This window comes from Mustela putorius, unplaced genomic scaffold, assembly GCF_011764305.1.
Source record: "Mustela putorius furo isolate JIRA1106 unplaced genomic scaffold, ASM1176430v1.1 tig00000163_pilon_pilon_pilon, whole genome shotgun sequence".
NCBI lineage: Eukaryota > Metazoa > Chordata > Mammalia > Carnivora > Mustelidae > Mustela > Mustela putorius.
Window position 1 is genome coordinate 32,086 of NW_025421299.1, and position 12,707 is coordinate 44,792.

Consider the following 12,707-nt stretch of genomic DNA (forward strand, 5'->3'; position numbering starts at 1 on the left):
ATAGTCCAAATTTTATGAATATAGCTAAATAAAAATCCTGCTCTTTAATAGCAAATGCCATTTGTGTGTGTGTGTGTGTGTGTGTGTGTGTGTGTGTACAGTCTTAAGGCATGATTATTCTGTTCTCACTGTGAATGGTGTTTTTTATACATGATAAAGGAGACTAGCATATTCACATACATTATAGCTAGAATAATCCCTTGCTAAAAACATAATTTTTATCTGCTTTTCAGAACAAAATTTTTTTCCTAAGCAACTGAAAAAAAATGTGGCTACCATAGACTGTAAAATGAAGGAGAAGCTTAGCTTTACTGTGAAGTCTGAGTCTGGGTGTAACCTAACTAGCTAGAGGATATGCAATTCCTGATTGACAGCAGGACCAGCATTATGCAGATTTGGTAAGAGAGAACAGCAGCTCAGAAAACAGTGATTAGGGGCTCTGTTAGGAATCATTACATTCATCACTCATATCTTTAGTTTTTCATTTTCCTGTCTACTGGATTTGTAAACAAATAGCACAAAACAGTTCCTCTTTTGTTTTTATTAAAGTGATACTGCAATGCAGTTTCAGTCTATCAGCTAGGCATACATGTGTGAAAATTGGATATTCTCACTAAATTAGCTAAATTTTAGCTGTGTTCCATGTTTATCTCTAGACCTTTGTTTATTAAATCCTGTCTCGAGCTGTTCTCTTTATACACAAGTGTGTTTTGCTTGTGCCTTCCTGTCTTCTTCAGTGAGAAGCTTTATGTAGGTCAGGCTTGGCTTAAGCAGATTTCCTGAACCTGCGTCAGCTTAAGCTGGAGGAATTTTAATAAACCCTCCCCTGTAGGCGTGGGCCTAAATGAGGCTAGCCTAGTTAAGCCTGATCTTTTTCTGTTTGTGAAAAGAGCTGAGCAGAGCTGAAGGCTGCTGCATGGTGGTTTCAGAAACTGCCTACTTAATTTGAAAAGAACAATGGTAGGAAAGGCTAGATCTTCCAATTTTACCTTATCTGAAAAGCTTGATTTGCTAAAGCTTGTGAAGCCATATGTTAAAATTCTCGAAGAACACACTAATAAACATTCAGTAATAGTGGAAAAGAATAGATGTTGGGATATCATAGCTGTAAACTATAATGCAATTGGAGTAGATCGCCCTCCTCGAACAGCCCAGGGCCTACGCACTCTTTACAAAAGGCTCAAAGAATATGCCAAACAGGAGCTATTGCAGCAAAAAGAGACCCAATCAGATTTTAAAGGCAATATTTCTGAGCCAACCAAGAAAGTTATGGAGATGATTCCCCAGATTTCCAGTTTTTGCCTGGTAAGAGACAGGAACCACATACAAAGGTAAGCTTTATTTTATTTTCTTGTGGAAAATTATGGCGCCTCCTATCTATTGGGCTCTGGCTTAGTTGTGATAGAGATATGCATAGTAAGCATCCCCACTACGGGAGCAATGAATAGTGTCTTTGTTTTGCTTTTTTAAAAAAGAAATGTGAGGCTATAAGGAATTTTTCTGCTGCATTTGATTTAAGCCACTTTTTATTGTCTTCCCCTCCCCCTTCTCTCTCTCTGTAGTTTTAAAAGTAAAGGTTAGGGAGGAATAAATGGGATGAAATTTGTAACATAATCTCATAATAAACTTTTTAAGCTTTAAATTTAAATTGCTAATTAGCTTCTGAGAGATATCTTTTTCTTATTTCATTTAAGATTATATTTCACTGGAATTTTCAATTTTATGTAAAGTTAGCAGTTTCAGGAGAAATGGCACCCTTGTTTTTTTAATGAATTGTTACTGTCTACACTTAGTGAGTATTAACTGAGCTAAAAACCTAAAATCAATAATTTAGTACATTTATTAATGGCATCATTGTATATATTTAGACAGTTTAAATTATTTTCCAGCATATTCAAAGTGAAAAAGATAAATAGAAGGAAAGGAATTTAATGCATCATTAGGGATTCAGATTACTTAATAAAAAGTTTTTGTTGTTTTTATTCATTAATGGTCTAGTTTCACTTTGATCTTAGTCATACAGGAAAGGGATAAGCTCTCCCATACTATTTTGCAAAGATATGAAACTATGAATTTTAATATATGAATAAGCAACTAAGTTCTTATAGGGTTAGAGAGTATTTTTTTGTTTGTTTGTTTGTTTTCTTAAATTTATGCCCTACTTAACTACTTGCCTGGGAATCTTCCAAACTTATTACTAATTCAGGTTTTAACCCCTGGCAAAAGATAAAAATGGCAGCTGCATTCTTTTTCTGAACCATTTAGGGTTATTTTAAACACGTTGTAAACTTATTAGTCAAGGGATATTTCAAACAAACGTTTACAATGTTTTCTTCTTCATGGAAGAGTCAATATATAAGAAAAATTATTGATTACCTGTGAAATCCTTTTGAAGTTAGGAGCAAAAGAGAAGAGAAAAACTTTTTAGCCAAACTTATTTGTTATTTTTATAATTTACTAGGATAATTTTTTTGTGACCAGTTTCTTACAATATACTGCTTACTTCTAGTAGATAACAGAGTAAAAAAAAAAAAAAAATCACCAGTGGGAATCTGGAACTTGGATATAGTATATTAATTCATCAGTGCCAAAAATGTTCTCTGTGTTGAGAAACAATTAAATCCTTATTTGCTGGGTTTCCAGAAAACTCCACAGTACAACTTTTATACAGTACTACTCATTAAAAATGTGTCCCCTTCAAATCATAGAGAAAAGTGACTTTTACATTACAGGTATAAAACTCCCGGCATTAAGTATAGGCTTTTATAATTTGAAAACTATACAGAGAAATTGTAATTTTAATTAGTTGTATGTTTTAAAAATACAGTGAGTATAGAAGAGAAATAATATAAAAGTATCTGTTTACATTTTGACTATTTGTAACCATATTTACAATCAGCCTTTTGGGATAACAACATTGCCCTGATAAAATGAGTTAGTTAATTTATACATCACAAAACCTGCTCTTTAAGCAAGAGCAACTTTTCATACTTTAAAGGAAAGAATACTAGAAATAGGCTGCTTAAATGCTTATTTGTGTTAGGGTCCAAATTGCCATTTTCTCTATATTAGCATTTTCATATTTAATGTACTTATTACTTCTTTGATTGACATCATCTTGAATCTTAATTCTCAGAAGTTTATAATTGATAATCTTAATTATGCTTCTGTATAAATACGCCTGTTAATCTCACCAAACTCTTCATTCTTACTAAGGAAGTATTACTGTATTTAACATATTTAAAGATATATACCTATATTGTAAGGCTGCCTCTATAGTGCATTGATCTATGTCTTCATGTTTACCTCTCTCTAGTATCAGATTATATTATGTGTTTTTGGAGTCTGTTTGATCTTCAAAATTCATAAATTTTAGAAGTCCTTCTGTTTATCCCTTTTTGTGACCGTCTCTAAAACTTTTTTTTTTTTACTTTGTTATGCCTACTTGTAATGTTTCATTGAAAATGGATTGGGATATTTCAGATAAAAGGCATTTTAAAATTTACATGGGAGTATAATGTCTATGTCTAATAGTGAGTCTTATGCTTCATTGTACATACTAATTTGGATTAATTATGTAGATTTTTAAAACTTTAATTTTCATTTGTAGTTTTAACTTTTTCCTTTCCAGGTTTTAGGGATGTTAATAAAGGGAAACCTTTCTACTTTGAATTACATTGATACTCTATTATTTTTCTTTTGAAAAGCGTAAGATGACAAAAAGAATAGAAATTAAGGAATTTATGTAATCTACAAATAGATTTTTCATAATATATCGTTATTTTTTGTTATCTCATAAATATCTGATATTTTTGGCAATTTAATGCCAGTAGTAAGTGATATATAGGGAGTTTTGATTTTTTTCCTTATGTTCTGCTTGAACTTGTTCCAGCATTTTAATCATTTATGTAGAATGAATGTATTTATTTTATCTGTTATTTATTTATCATTTGTAAAATGTTCTTTAATGTTAAGTATAGCATTTTTTCATTAATGTTCCAATAATCTCTTTCCCTTTATAACTTACTTTTGAGTTAGGCAGAAGCATAAATTTATAAAGAAAACCCTCAAGAAACAAGATTATATATTCTTAATTAGTAGCTTCATGTTATTTATGAAATTCTTTTTTTAAAAAGTAGAATTTTAAGATACATTGTGTTTATGTCATAACCCATAATGGTACGTCAAAGTTTAAATTAACGCTGAAACTAGTTTTCTCTAATAGAAGTGTATATTTTATGGAAATCACTTGTAAATTTAACAGACTTTCAATATATAGTCTATAAGCCAGTTAAAAATACTTCATTAAAAAAAATTTTTTTTTCAGTCATTCAACATGTGATGAGCACCTATGAGGTTCCAAGTACAGTATATTATGCTAGGTGCTGGAGCTAGACTGGTGGATTTGAACCCTTTCCCTGTGAACTTTACCTGACTATGGTTGAAAGACTGAAAGGGCAGTAGAATCAAGTGGTTTAGAATAGGTAAAGGACAACTGCCATGGTATCTGAATTGCGTATTAGGATGATACCCTGATAGCTGGGAATATGTATCCAAAGCCATACAAAAACTTGATTTTTATTTTTCTTTTTTTGGACAGATGTTGAAATCAGTACCTCCCATAGATAACTATCCACTCTCCTAGAAATCATAGAGTGGTGATTTTTAGATTTTTAATCAGTCTAGGCGAGCAGAAGCAGGGGTTCTAGGGCTAAGGTGTGAGGATAACAAACCCAAAGTGTAGTAAATGGCCCTTTATACCATTTAAGAATATCAGGCTAGTAAGAATATGTGCTGTCTTCTTTGAAAGCATTAACAAAGGGTTTTCTTTTTATTTACCTCATTGGCCTTGGGTAATATTTGTTATTTTTTGTCCTTTTAAGAACTCATTTTTAAAGTTAAGGATGGTTAAGAGCTGTATGTATACATTTTTGAAGTTTTAAGTGTAGTTACTTTAATTTGTTATTCCAAGGATTAAATTTTTTTATTTCACAATTTTCTTTATAGCTCTAAAGCTTGACACTTTGATGTATACAAAATATATAATTATGCTATAAATATACTCTTGTCTTCATTTGATTTACATTTTACAATGCTTTTTTGTGTGCTGTAGTGCAAACTTGGATGAGGAAGCACAGGCTGGTACGAGTTCACTACAGGTAATGTTGGATCACCATCCAGTTGCTATTACAGTGGAGGTGAAGCAAGAAGAAGACATTAAGCCCCCTCCTCCACTGGTTTTAAGTTCTCAACAGAGTGATATTTTAGAACAAAGAGAAGACCATGAATTAGTACATGTTATGGAAAGATCTTTGTCGCCGTCACTTTCCTCTGTTGATATGAGAATGACATCGTCTCCATCTTCTATCCCAAGGAGAGATGATTTTTTTCGGCATGAGCGTGGAGAACACTTTAGGTCACAATTAGGGTATGATCCTCAGATTCTGCAAATGCTTAAAGAGGAGCATCAGATAATTTTAGAAAATCAAAAAAATTTTGGATTGTATGTTCAGGAGAAGAGGGATGGATTGAAAAGAAGGCAGCAGCTAGAGGAAGAGCTGCTAAGAGCAAAAATTGAAGTGGAGAAGCTGAAAGCAGTTCGCTTACGGCATGATCTGCCTGAATATAATAGTCTCTAATATTTTTTTTCAGTCTTGCAATTTGATGATTTTAATTTTGACAAAATTATTTTCATTTGGGAACAGAATACATACTCTTAAAAGTGCATTAATCTCAATTGTGAAAAAAACATTTTTGACATGATTTTCTAATTATTTAATTTTCTTTTGAGATATATTAAAACTTATTGATTGGTTGGCATGATTATATATTTTGTCTTCGGTTTTTTTCTAAGAAGTTCGATTGTTGGCCTTACAAAAGATTTCTTATTTTGATCATTAAATTAGAGCACACATAAATAGATATACAAACATATGTATTCTTTCAAAGTTCTGAGTCTTTGACATTTTAAATTAGAGCTTTGAAAGCTATAGTTCAAGGTTTTTAAGTCAGTCTAATTTAGAGCAATACTAGCCTGATTAACAGAACCTTGCCTATAAAACATTGATTTTTATGCTTTTCTGTTTTTGAAGAAGTGACAGGATTTTAGAGATGAAAGGTACTTGGAAATCACTTTTTTTCTACCTCTTCGATTCAGAGGTAATGAAACTGAGGTCCAGGGAGAGCTTAGTGACTTGATATAACAGAGCCGATTATGGCAGAGCAAGGACCAGTACTCAGATTTTGTTTCTTTGTAGTTTCCCCTCCTGCTATTCCATAGAAGTAAAATGTCTTCCTTATGAAAAAATTATGGAAGTGTTTATTTCATTACAATTGCTTTTAAAGATTCTTAGGTTACAGAACCAGGGAACTTGTATCAGTTACCCCCAACCTTCTTTCCTTTCTTGTCCAGCAAAATAAATGTTCTGTTAGAATAGTTATATATTTTGGCTATAAGATTAAATGTCCTAATTTATTTTTAATGTCTTATTCTGAAAGACATTTATTTTACAGTAAAAGTCACAGTAAAAATGTTTTAATGAATAAAATTAAAATTTTACATAGAAATAGCAAAAAATAGTTATGATTTAATCTAATACCATTATAAATACTGCTATTTTAGTATTTACAGAAATAAATAAAATCTCAATTCTTAAGCACACATTAAATTTAAGTTAAATCTTCAATATGTATAATCCATTTTTGCTGGTGCTTTGTTGAGGAAGGAGTTTTTTAAGCCAAGCTTTAGAATGGAGTAGATAGAATTTCAGAATTTTAGTATAGTGGAAAAGGATGTTTAAGTCAGAGGGAGCAATGTGGAAAAAGGCATAGAGAATGGGGAACAGTGAATCAGGGTGTACAAGCACAAATACAGTGGTAGGCCAGGTGATTTTAAGTGGGTGTGGAGAGGGCCAATTAAGCCTTTGTTACCTGTATACTAGGGTTAAATTAGTAGCTACTATTTAGCTCCAGCAGATTTTTTACATGCAGGAGTAAGCCAGAAGTTTGCATTTTTATGCGAAATTTTTCAACTTAAAAATGTTTGCAAATAATTCAAAATGTTTTAAAAACACTACATGCATGTGAATGGGCCTCATTCAGCCAGTGGGCTTCCAGTTTGTGGCCTTTGGGGTAGAGGAATAGTTGACCAAGAGTAGAGCTGACCAGTAACATCAAGATCACTTGAGAACTTTTGACGAATGTAAATCCATTCCTTTTGAATCAGAAACTCTGGAGGTGTAGTCCAGCAATCTGTCTTAATAAACCCTTTAGAGATTCTGATGCAAGCTAATATTTGAAAACTATTAGAACAGAGTATTTGGAATGTAGGTACGTGCCTAACTCATACTTCAGTCTCAGAAAAAATGTACTGAAAAGAGACATGGGTGAAGATGAATTGAGGGACATCAGTTTAGAAGTTGGTTGGTGCCACATTATGGATTACACTGAATGCTGTTTTTAAATAATTACAGTTGAATGTACGATGGGAAGTCATTGGAGGCTTTTGATTATTAGAGGAATATAAATTAGAGTTCTGAATTAGTGTTATAATAGCATTTATGCGATGGGCATTTAGTGAGAGGAAATTAAATCCAGAATTTAGGTTATGGATATTGAAATAGAATAAAAATAAAATGGACTTTCTAATTGCTTAATTTTATTGACATTTTATATCTGCTATTAGAGTTAAATATTTTATTATAAAAATGCCTTGACTATATAATATTATATCTGTATTTGGTACTTTTCATCTTTTTGTTATAACTTTTCTTTGAGCCTAAACACTGGACTCAAGAGATTAGAATCTTATAGTTCTAATTTAATGTTTTTACAATATAATTCTAGTAAATACATCTTTGAAGTAGTCAGTTTTAACTTTATGAAATTACTGAAAGCAAATTACTAATATGTAATGAAATTCATATTATAACCTCAGCATGCTACTCCTCAGAATTGTTGTGAATGTTCAATTTGAATGTTGACTTTGTGTGGCTACATCAGTTTTCCAAACTCTGTTCTGTGGAACAAGAATTCCATGGGATGTTTCTAGGAGATTTCTGTGTTCAAAAAAAGTACAACACACATTTGTGTGGATAGGTTCTAAAATCAGTGTGGAAGGTAAAAATGTACATAAAAGATTGCCCTTGAAAGTTTTTTTGCTTTCCGTAAGATAGAGTAAACATAGTCTTCTACTGTCATTTTTCCCTCCAGTTTTGTTCACGATTATTTTTTCTTTGGTTGCATCAGGTGACAGATTTCTTAGTAATTAGGGACTGAATAGAATAAAAAACTTTATTTTTGCATATGTTTAATTACCAGAATTGTACTTATTTCAGGGAGTTTACTGCCCCCATTTTTTCCAAGTCAATCTTATTTAATTTTAATTTGCAGAAATTTAAATGCCATGAACTTTACCTATGAAATGTAATGTCAGAACACATAGGGAAGAGTGATTTTATCTTTAAAATGTAGACTTGATTCTGTAAAAGAATATTAACTTTGAAAAATAAGCTAAGGCAAAAATATTTCATCTAAGATAGGTTATTTTTGCCACCTTCTTATCTTTTCTTATCCATGTGAACTTCTACAACACATTGTTATTTCTACAACTTGATTTTCTTTTAAACTAGGTATGATTTATAATGGCATCCCCCCAAAATTAACAAAGATCTTTCATTGCTAAAAATGCTGTTGGAGGGGCACGTGAGTGGCTCTGTCAGTTAAGCGTCTGCTTTTGGCTCGGGTCATGATCCCCAGGTGCTGGGATCGAACCCCATGTTGGGCTCTCTGCTGAGCAGGGAGTGTCTTTCTCTCTCTGCTTCTGCCTGCCTCTCTTTATTTGTGCTCTGTCTCTCTCTGTCAAATAAATAAGTAAAATCTTTTTTTAAAAAATTGAAAAAATAAAAATTCCATTAGATTTCTTAAATATTCATATTAAGTACTTTTTTTTTTGGTATGAGACATAAACTTGGTTTTACTTCATTTTTGAAAGATTTTACTCTACCCTATTGTATCTTTACTTATGTGAAAATGTTTAGACAATGAATTATTTTCCATGTGCCTTCTTTTAGAGTAATGTTAAATTTTAAATAGACATGTTTAAATAATTTATAGTGTGATAAATTGTATTTAATATGTACTGTAGATGATGGTGGTTAAATGCTTTGTTAATACATACTCTTTTAAATACAGGGTAATACATTGTACTGCTGTGTGTATTCTTTATGTGCCACAAGACTAAGAATTTGGTACCACTGAGGTAAAATTTTTTGAGGAGGCACAATTGAAGTATATTTTGTTTAAATAATTGTTTATAAAAGATACTAAATGTACCATGTCTAACTATCATAATACATTTTTTCAAATGTTAAAAATCACAAATTCTCAAAATCAATTAAGTATTTGATGATGAATTTGATAGTAAATAGTTAAAAATAATGAGTGGAAATATGGGTGTCATACTTAACAAATACAAAAAAGTAAATTCTTAAGATATACAGCCTAATTAAATGTTAATGGTCATGCTAAATCTTTGCATATGATTTTAAGAAATTCATTTAGTATATTTTTATATACCTTAAATTGATTAAACTAGTAACTATACTTTGAATTTATATTATTTTTAGTTTTCAGTTGCTTTGTAAGTAGTGGAAAACTAAATAAATCAATAAAAAATACCACCCAAGTTACCCCCCCCAAATTTCAACTAAAATAGACATATCATTAGACTTACACTTTGTTAGTACATCTTTCATGTTTTAAAATTATATGTAAATTTACCTTACAAAGATTAAGAAACTCTTCAGATAGAAAAAACATTCATATGCCTACCACCTAAATTCTGCAGTTACTGTTTTGCTATACTTGCTTTATCATATATCCATCCATCCATCTATCCATCAATTCATTTTAAAAAATAAAACGGTTACTTAAAACAAGTTGAAGACTTCACTAAACACTTCAGCAGAAGTATCATCAACTGGAATTCAATATGTGTGTGTGTGAGTGTGTGTGAGATAAGATTTGCAGACATGAAATATACAAGTCAATGAATTTTGACAGGTGACTCTACCTGTGTACCTTAGATCCTTGTCAAGATTTAGACCGTTATCATTACCCTAGAAAGTTCTCTCTGGCCCCTTCCTGATCAATCCTTTAGCACCTCAGACAACCATTGTTCTAATTTTTAAAAAATGATAGATAAGTTTTGTTTGTTCTAGAACTTTATATTATTGGAATCATACAGTGTATACCCTTTCTCTTTTCTTTTACCTATCTTAATGTTTTTAATACCTGTGTTTGTTCATCCTTTTATAGTAGTTTATTGCTTTCTGTTGTTGAATGGTATTCCCTTGTATAAATATACCTCAGTTTATGTATCCATTATTTTTTGATGGACTTCTGAGCTATTTCCAGATTATGGCTATTATGTATAAAGATTCTGAGTATTCTTGTATAAATTTGTTGTGGTCATAATGCTGGATTAGGGAAAATCTACATGTTTAAATTTTTAAGAAACTGCCAGGCGTTTATCCAAAGTGATTGTACCATTTTACGCTTGCATTAACTGTATTTTTTTTTTTTAAATAAACCTGTGCATGCTCAACGATTGGAATGTCAGAATTGAAATTAATAACTTTTCTAATTTTTTAGATGAGTTTAAAATGCTAAGTAGAAAATAAAATAAAAAAATGCTAAGCAGATAGTTTTGATATCTGGAAATGTTGTGGTTTTATTGATGTTTTTCCCCTATTTTAGACTTCACTGCATATATGCTTTGACAAGAGGTACTGAGAAATGTGATGAAATGTATAGTCCCTGCCATGTTCATAAAGTATCATTCTGAAAATATTTAATGCCAAGAAAGATCTTTTAGGTTTATTTTATTCATAATGATACTTAGATGACATTAAATCTCTCTAATTATTAGATAAGAAAACTATGGGGGTGCCCGGATGGCTTAGTTGGTAAAGTGTTGGTCTTGGTTTCGGCTCAGGTCATGGTCTCGGGGTGCTGAGATCAAGCCAGGTTGCGGTCTGTGCTCAGTGTAGAGTCAGCTTGAAATTCTCTGTCCCTCTTCCTCTCCCCTTTACCTGCTCGTGTGTGCATGTGAGCCTGCGCTCTCTTTCTCTCTCAAATAAATAAAATCTTTAAAAAAAAAAAGATAAAACTGGTTCAGAAGAATTTGTGTATTAATGATTGCAAATTTTTTAGTGTAATAAAAGCTATGTTTCAAACTTTATATTACATCTATATGATAATATATATTAAAATTCTGGTATGTTTTAGTAATTTTCAAATACAGTTTGGGAGAGTATTTACATTATTTGTTGAATTTGATTAGATGAGACTTTTTTTTAAAGATTTTATTTATTTATTTGACAGACAGAAATCACAAGTAGGCAGAGAGGCAGGCAGAGAGAGAGAGGGAAGAAGGCTTCCGTCTGAGCAGAGAGCCCGATGCGGGGCTCGAGTCCAGGACCCTGGGATCATGACCTGAGCTGAAGGCAGAGACCTTAACCCACTGAGCCACCCAGGCGCCCCTAGATGAGACATTTTCAATTCTATTTGTTCTATTGAAAACAATGTATTTGGAATTTTTGAAAGAAAAACATTTAAAGATTTTTATTGAGTCAGAGAGAGTGTACAAGTAGGCAGAGCAGCAGGCAGATGGAGAGGGTGAAGCAGACTCCCTGCTGAGGAGGAAGCCTGATTTGGGTTTGATCCTTGGACTCTGGGACCAGGACCTGAGCTGAAGGCAGATGATTAACCCACTGAGCCACCCACGCACCCTAAGAAAAAATACTAAAGGCTTGGATATATGGAATGTATAATTAAGCCATCCAGCTGTAGAGTAACTATGCTTAGGAATTTTTAAGATGATCATATCTGCTATCAGTATTAAAATGGCAGTATCTCCCTCTTCCTCTTTTATTAAAGCATGATTTTGAACATTCTTACTTATGAATCTTGCTAATAGACATTTAAGTCTCTTATTTATACAGACTGTCTTTTTGGTATTGATTTGTAAAGTACCTTACAGGGCCAAGGGTAAAATAGATCAGAACCAAGTTTAGAACTAAAAATTACAGCTGGAGTGGAATTGTTAGGGGTAATTAGAATGTAGCCAATTAATATTTTATGTATTACAAGTAGTCTAGATGAGGGAGGGTTTTGTTCCTTATGTGTTCAGTTTCCAATATCTTTATTCTACTTTTTAAATTTTCTCTCAAACCTGCCTTAATGGCATACATTTAAAATGGGACTAAATAGGAAAGGAACCAAGACCAGATGATGATGATGGCAGTTAACATTTAGGGAATATTTATGTCAAGTACTGTCCTAAGGGTTTTACGTATAATAGCTAATCTAACGCCTACAACAAACCTGTGAGGTAGGTATTAGTATTACATTCATTTACAGATTCATAAACTGGCATAGAGTGGTAAGTAACTTGTCCATGGTCACTTAGCTTATAAGTGGGAAAACTCAAGATTCAAACACAGGCAGATTAGTTCATGCTCTCCTCCTCCTCCTACTGTTCTTCAGAAGAAAGAGTATATCTGAGAATCTGTGGTATTTCAAAGTTGATTATAAGTAATTTCTGAATTCTCAGTTTATTGTTTTTTGTTCTGTTTATTTTTTCTTGGCACAAGGAGGGTCCTGGACATAACAAGTCAACTCTTTCGGCTCTGTGAATATAACAG

The 12,707-nt window shown here is 32.1% G+C and overlaps 2 protein-coding genes across 4 annotated transcripts in view; both read left to right on the plus strand.

Annotated features, from left to right (window-relative positions):
• Positions 1 to 12,707, plus strand: part of RAD54B (RAD54 homolog B) — a 79,171-nt gene that overhangs the window by 21,755 nt on the left and 44,709 nt on the right. Inside the window, exon 2 of one of the 3 annotated variants that reach the window (XM_045075816.1) lies at positions 5,114 to 5,159. The exons of 1 other annotated variant lie outside the window; for it this stretch is intronic. The gene's annotated coding sequence lies outside the window, so the exon portion shown is untranslated. Of the gene's footprint in view, positions 1 to 1,202; positions 1,332 to 5,113; positions 5,160 to 12,707 lie in introns of those variants that run through there. One more of the 3 variants, XM_004768557.3, reaches the window with a different exon arrangement.
• LOC106003334 (fibrinogen silencer binding protein) lies at positions 182 to 8,778 on the plus strand. The gene is made up of 2 exons (XM_004768558.3): positions 182 to 1,331; positions 5,114 to 8,778. Exons 1-2 carry the CDS (start codon positions 958 to 960, stop codon positions 5,637 to 5,639), a joined length of 900 nt encoding a protein of 299 aa, XP_004768615.1. The 5' UTR covers positions 182 to 957; the 3' UTR covers positions 5,640 to 8,778.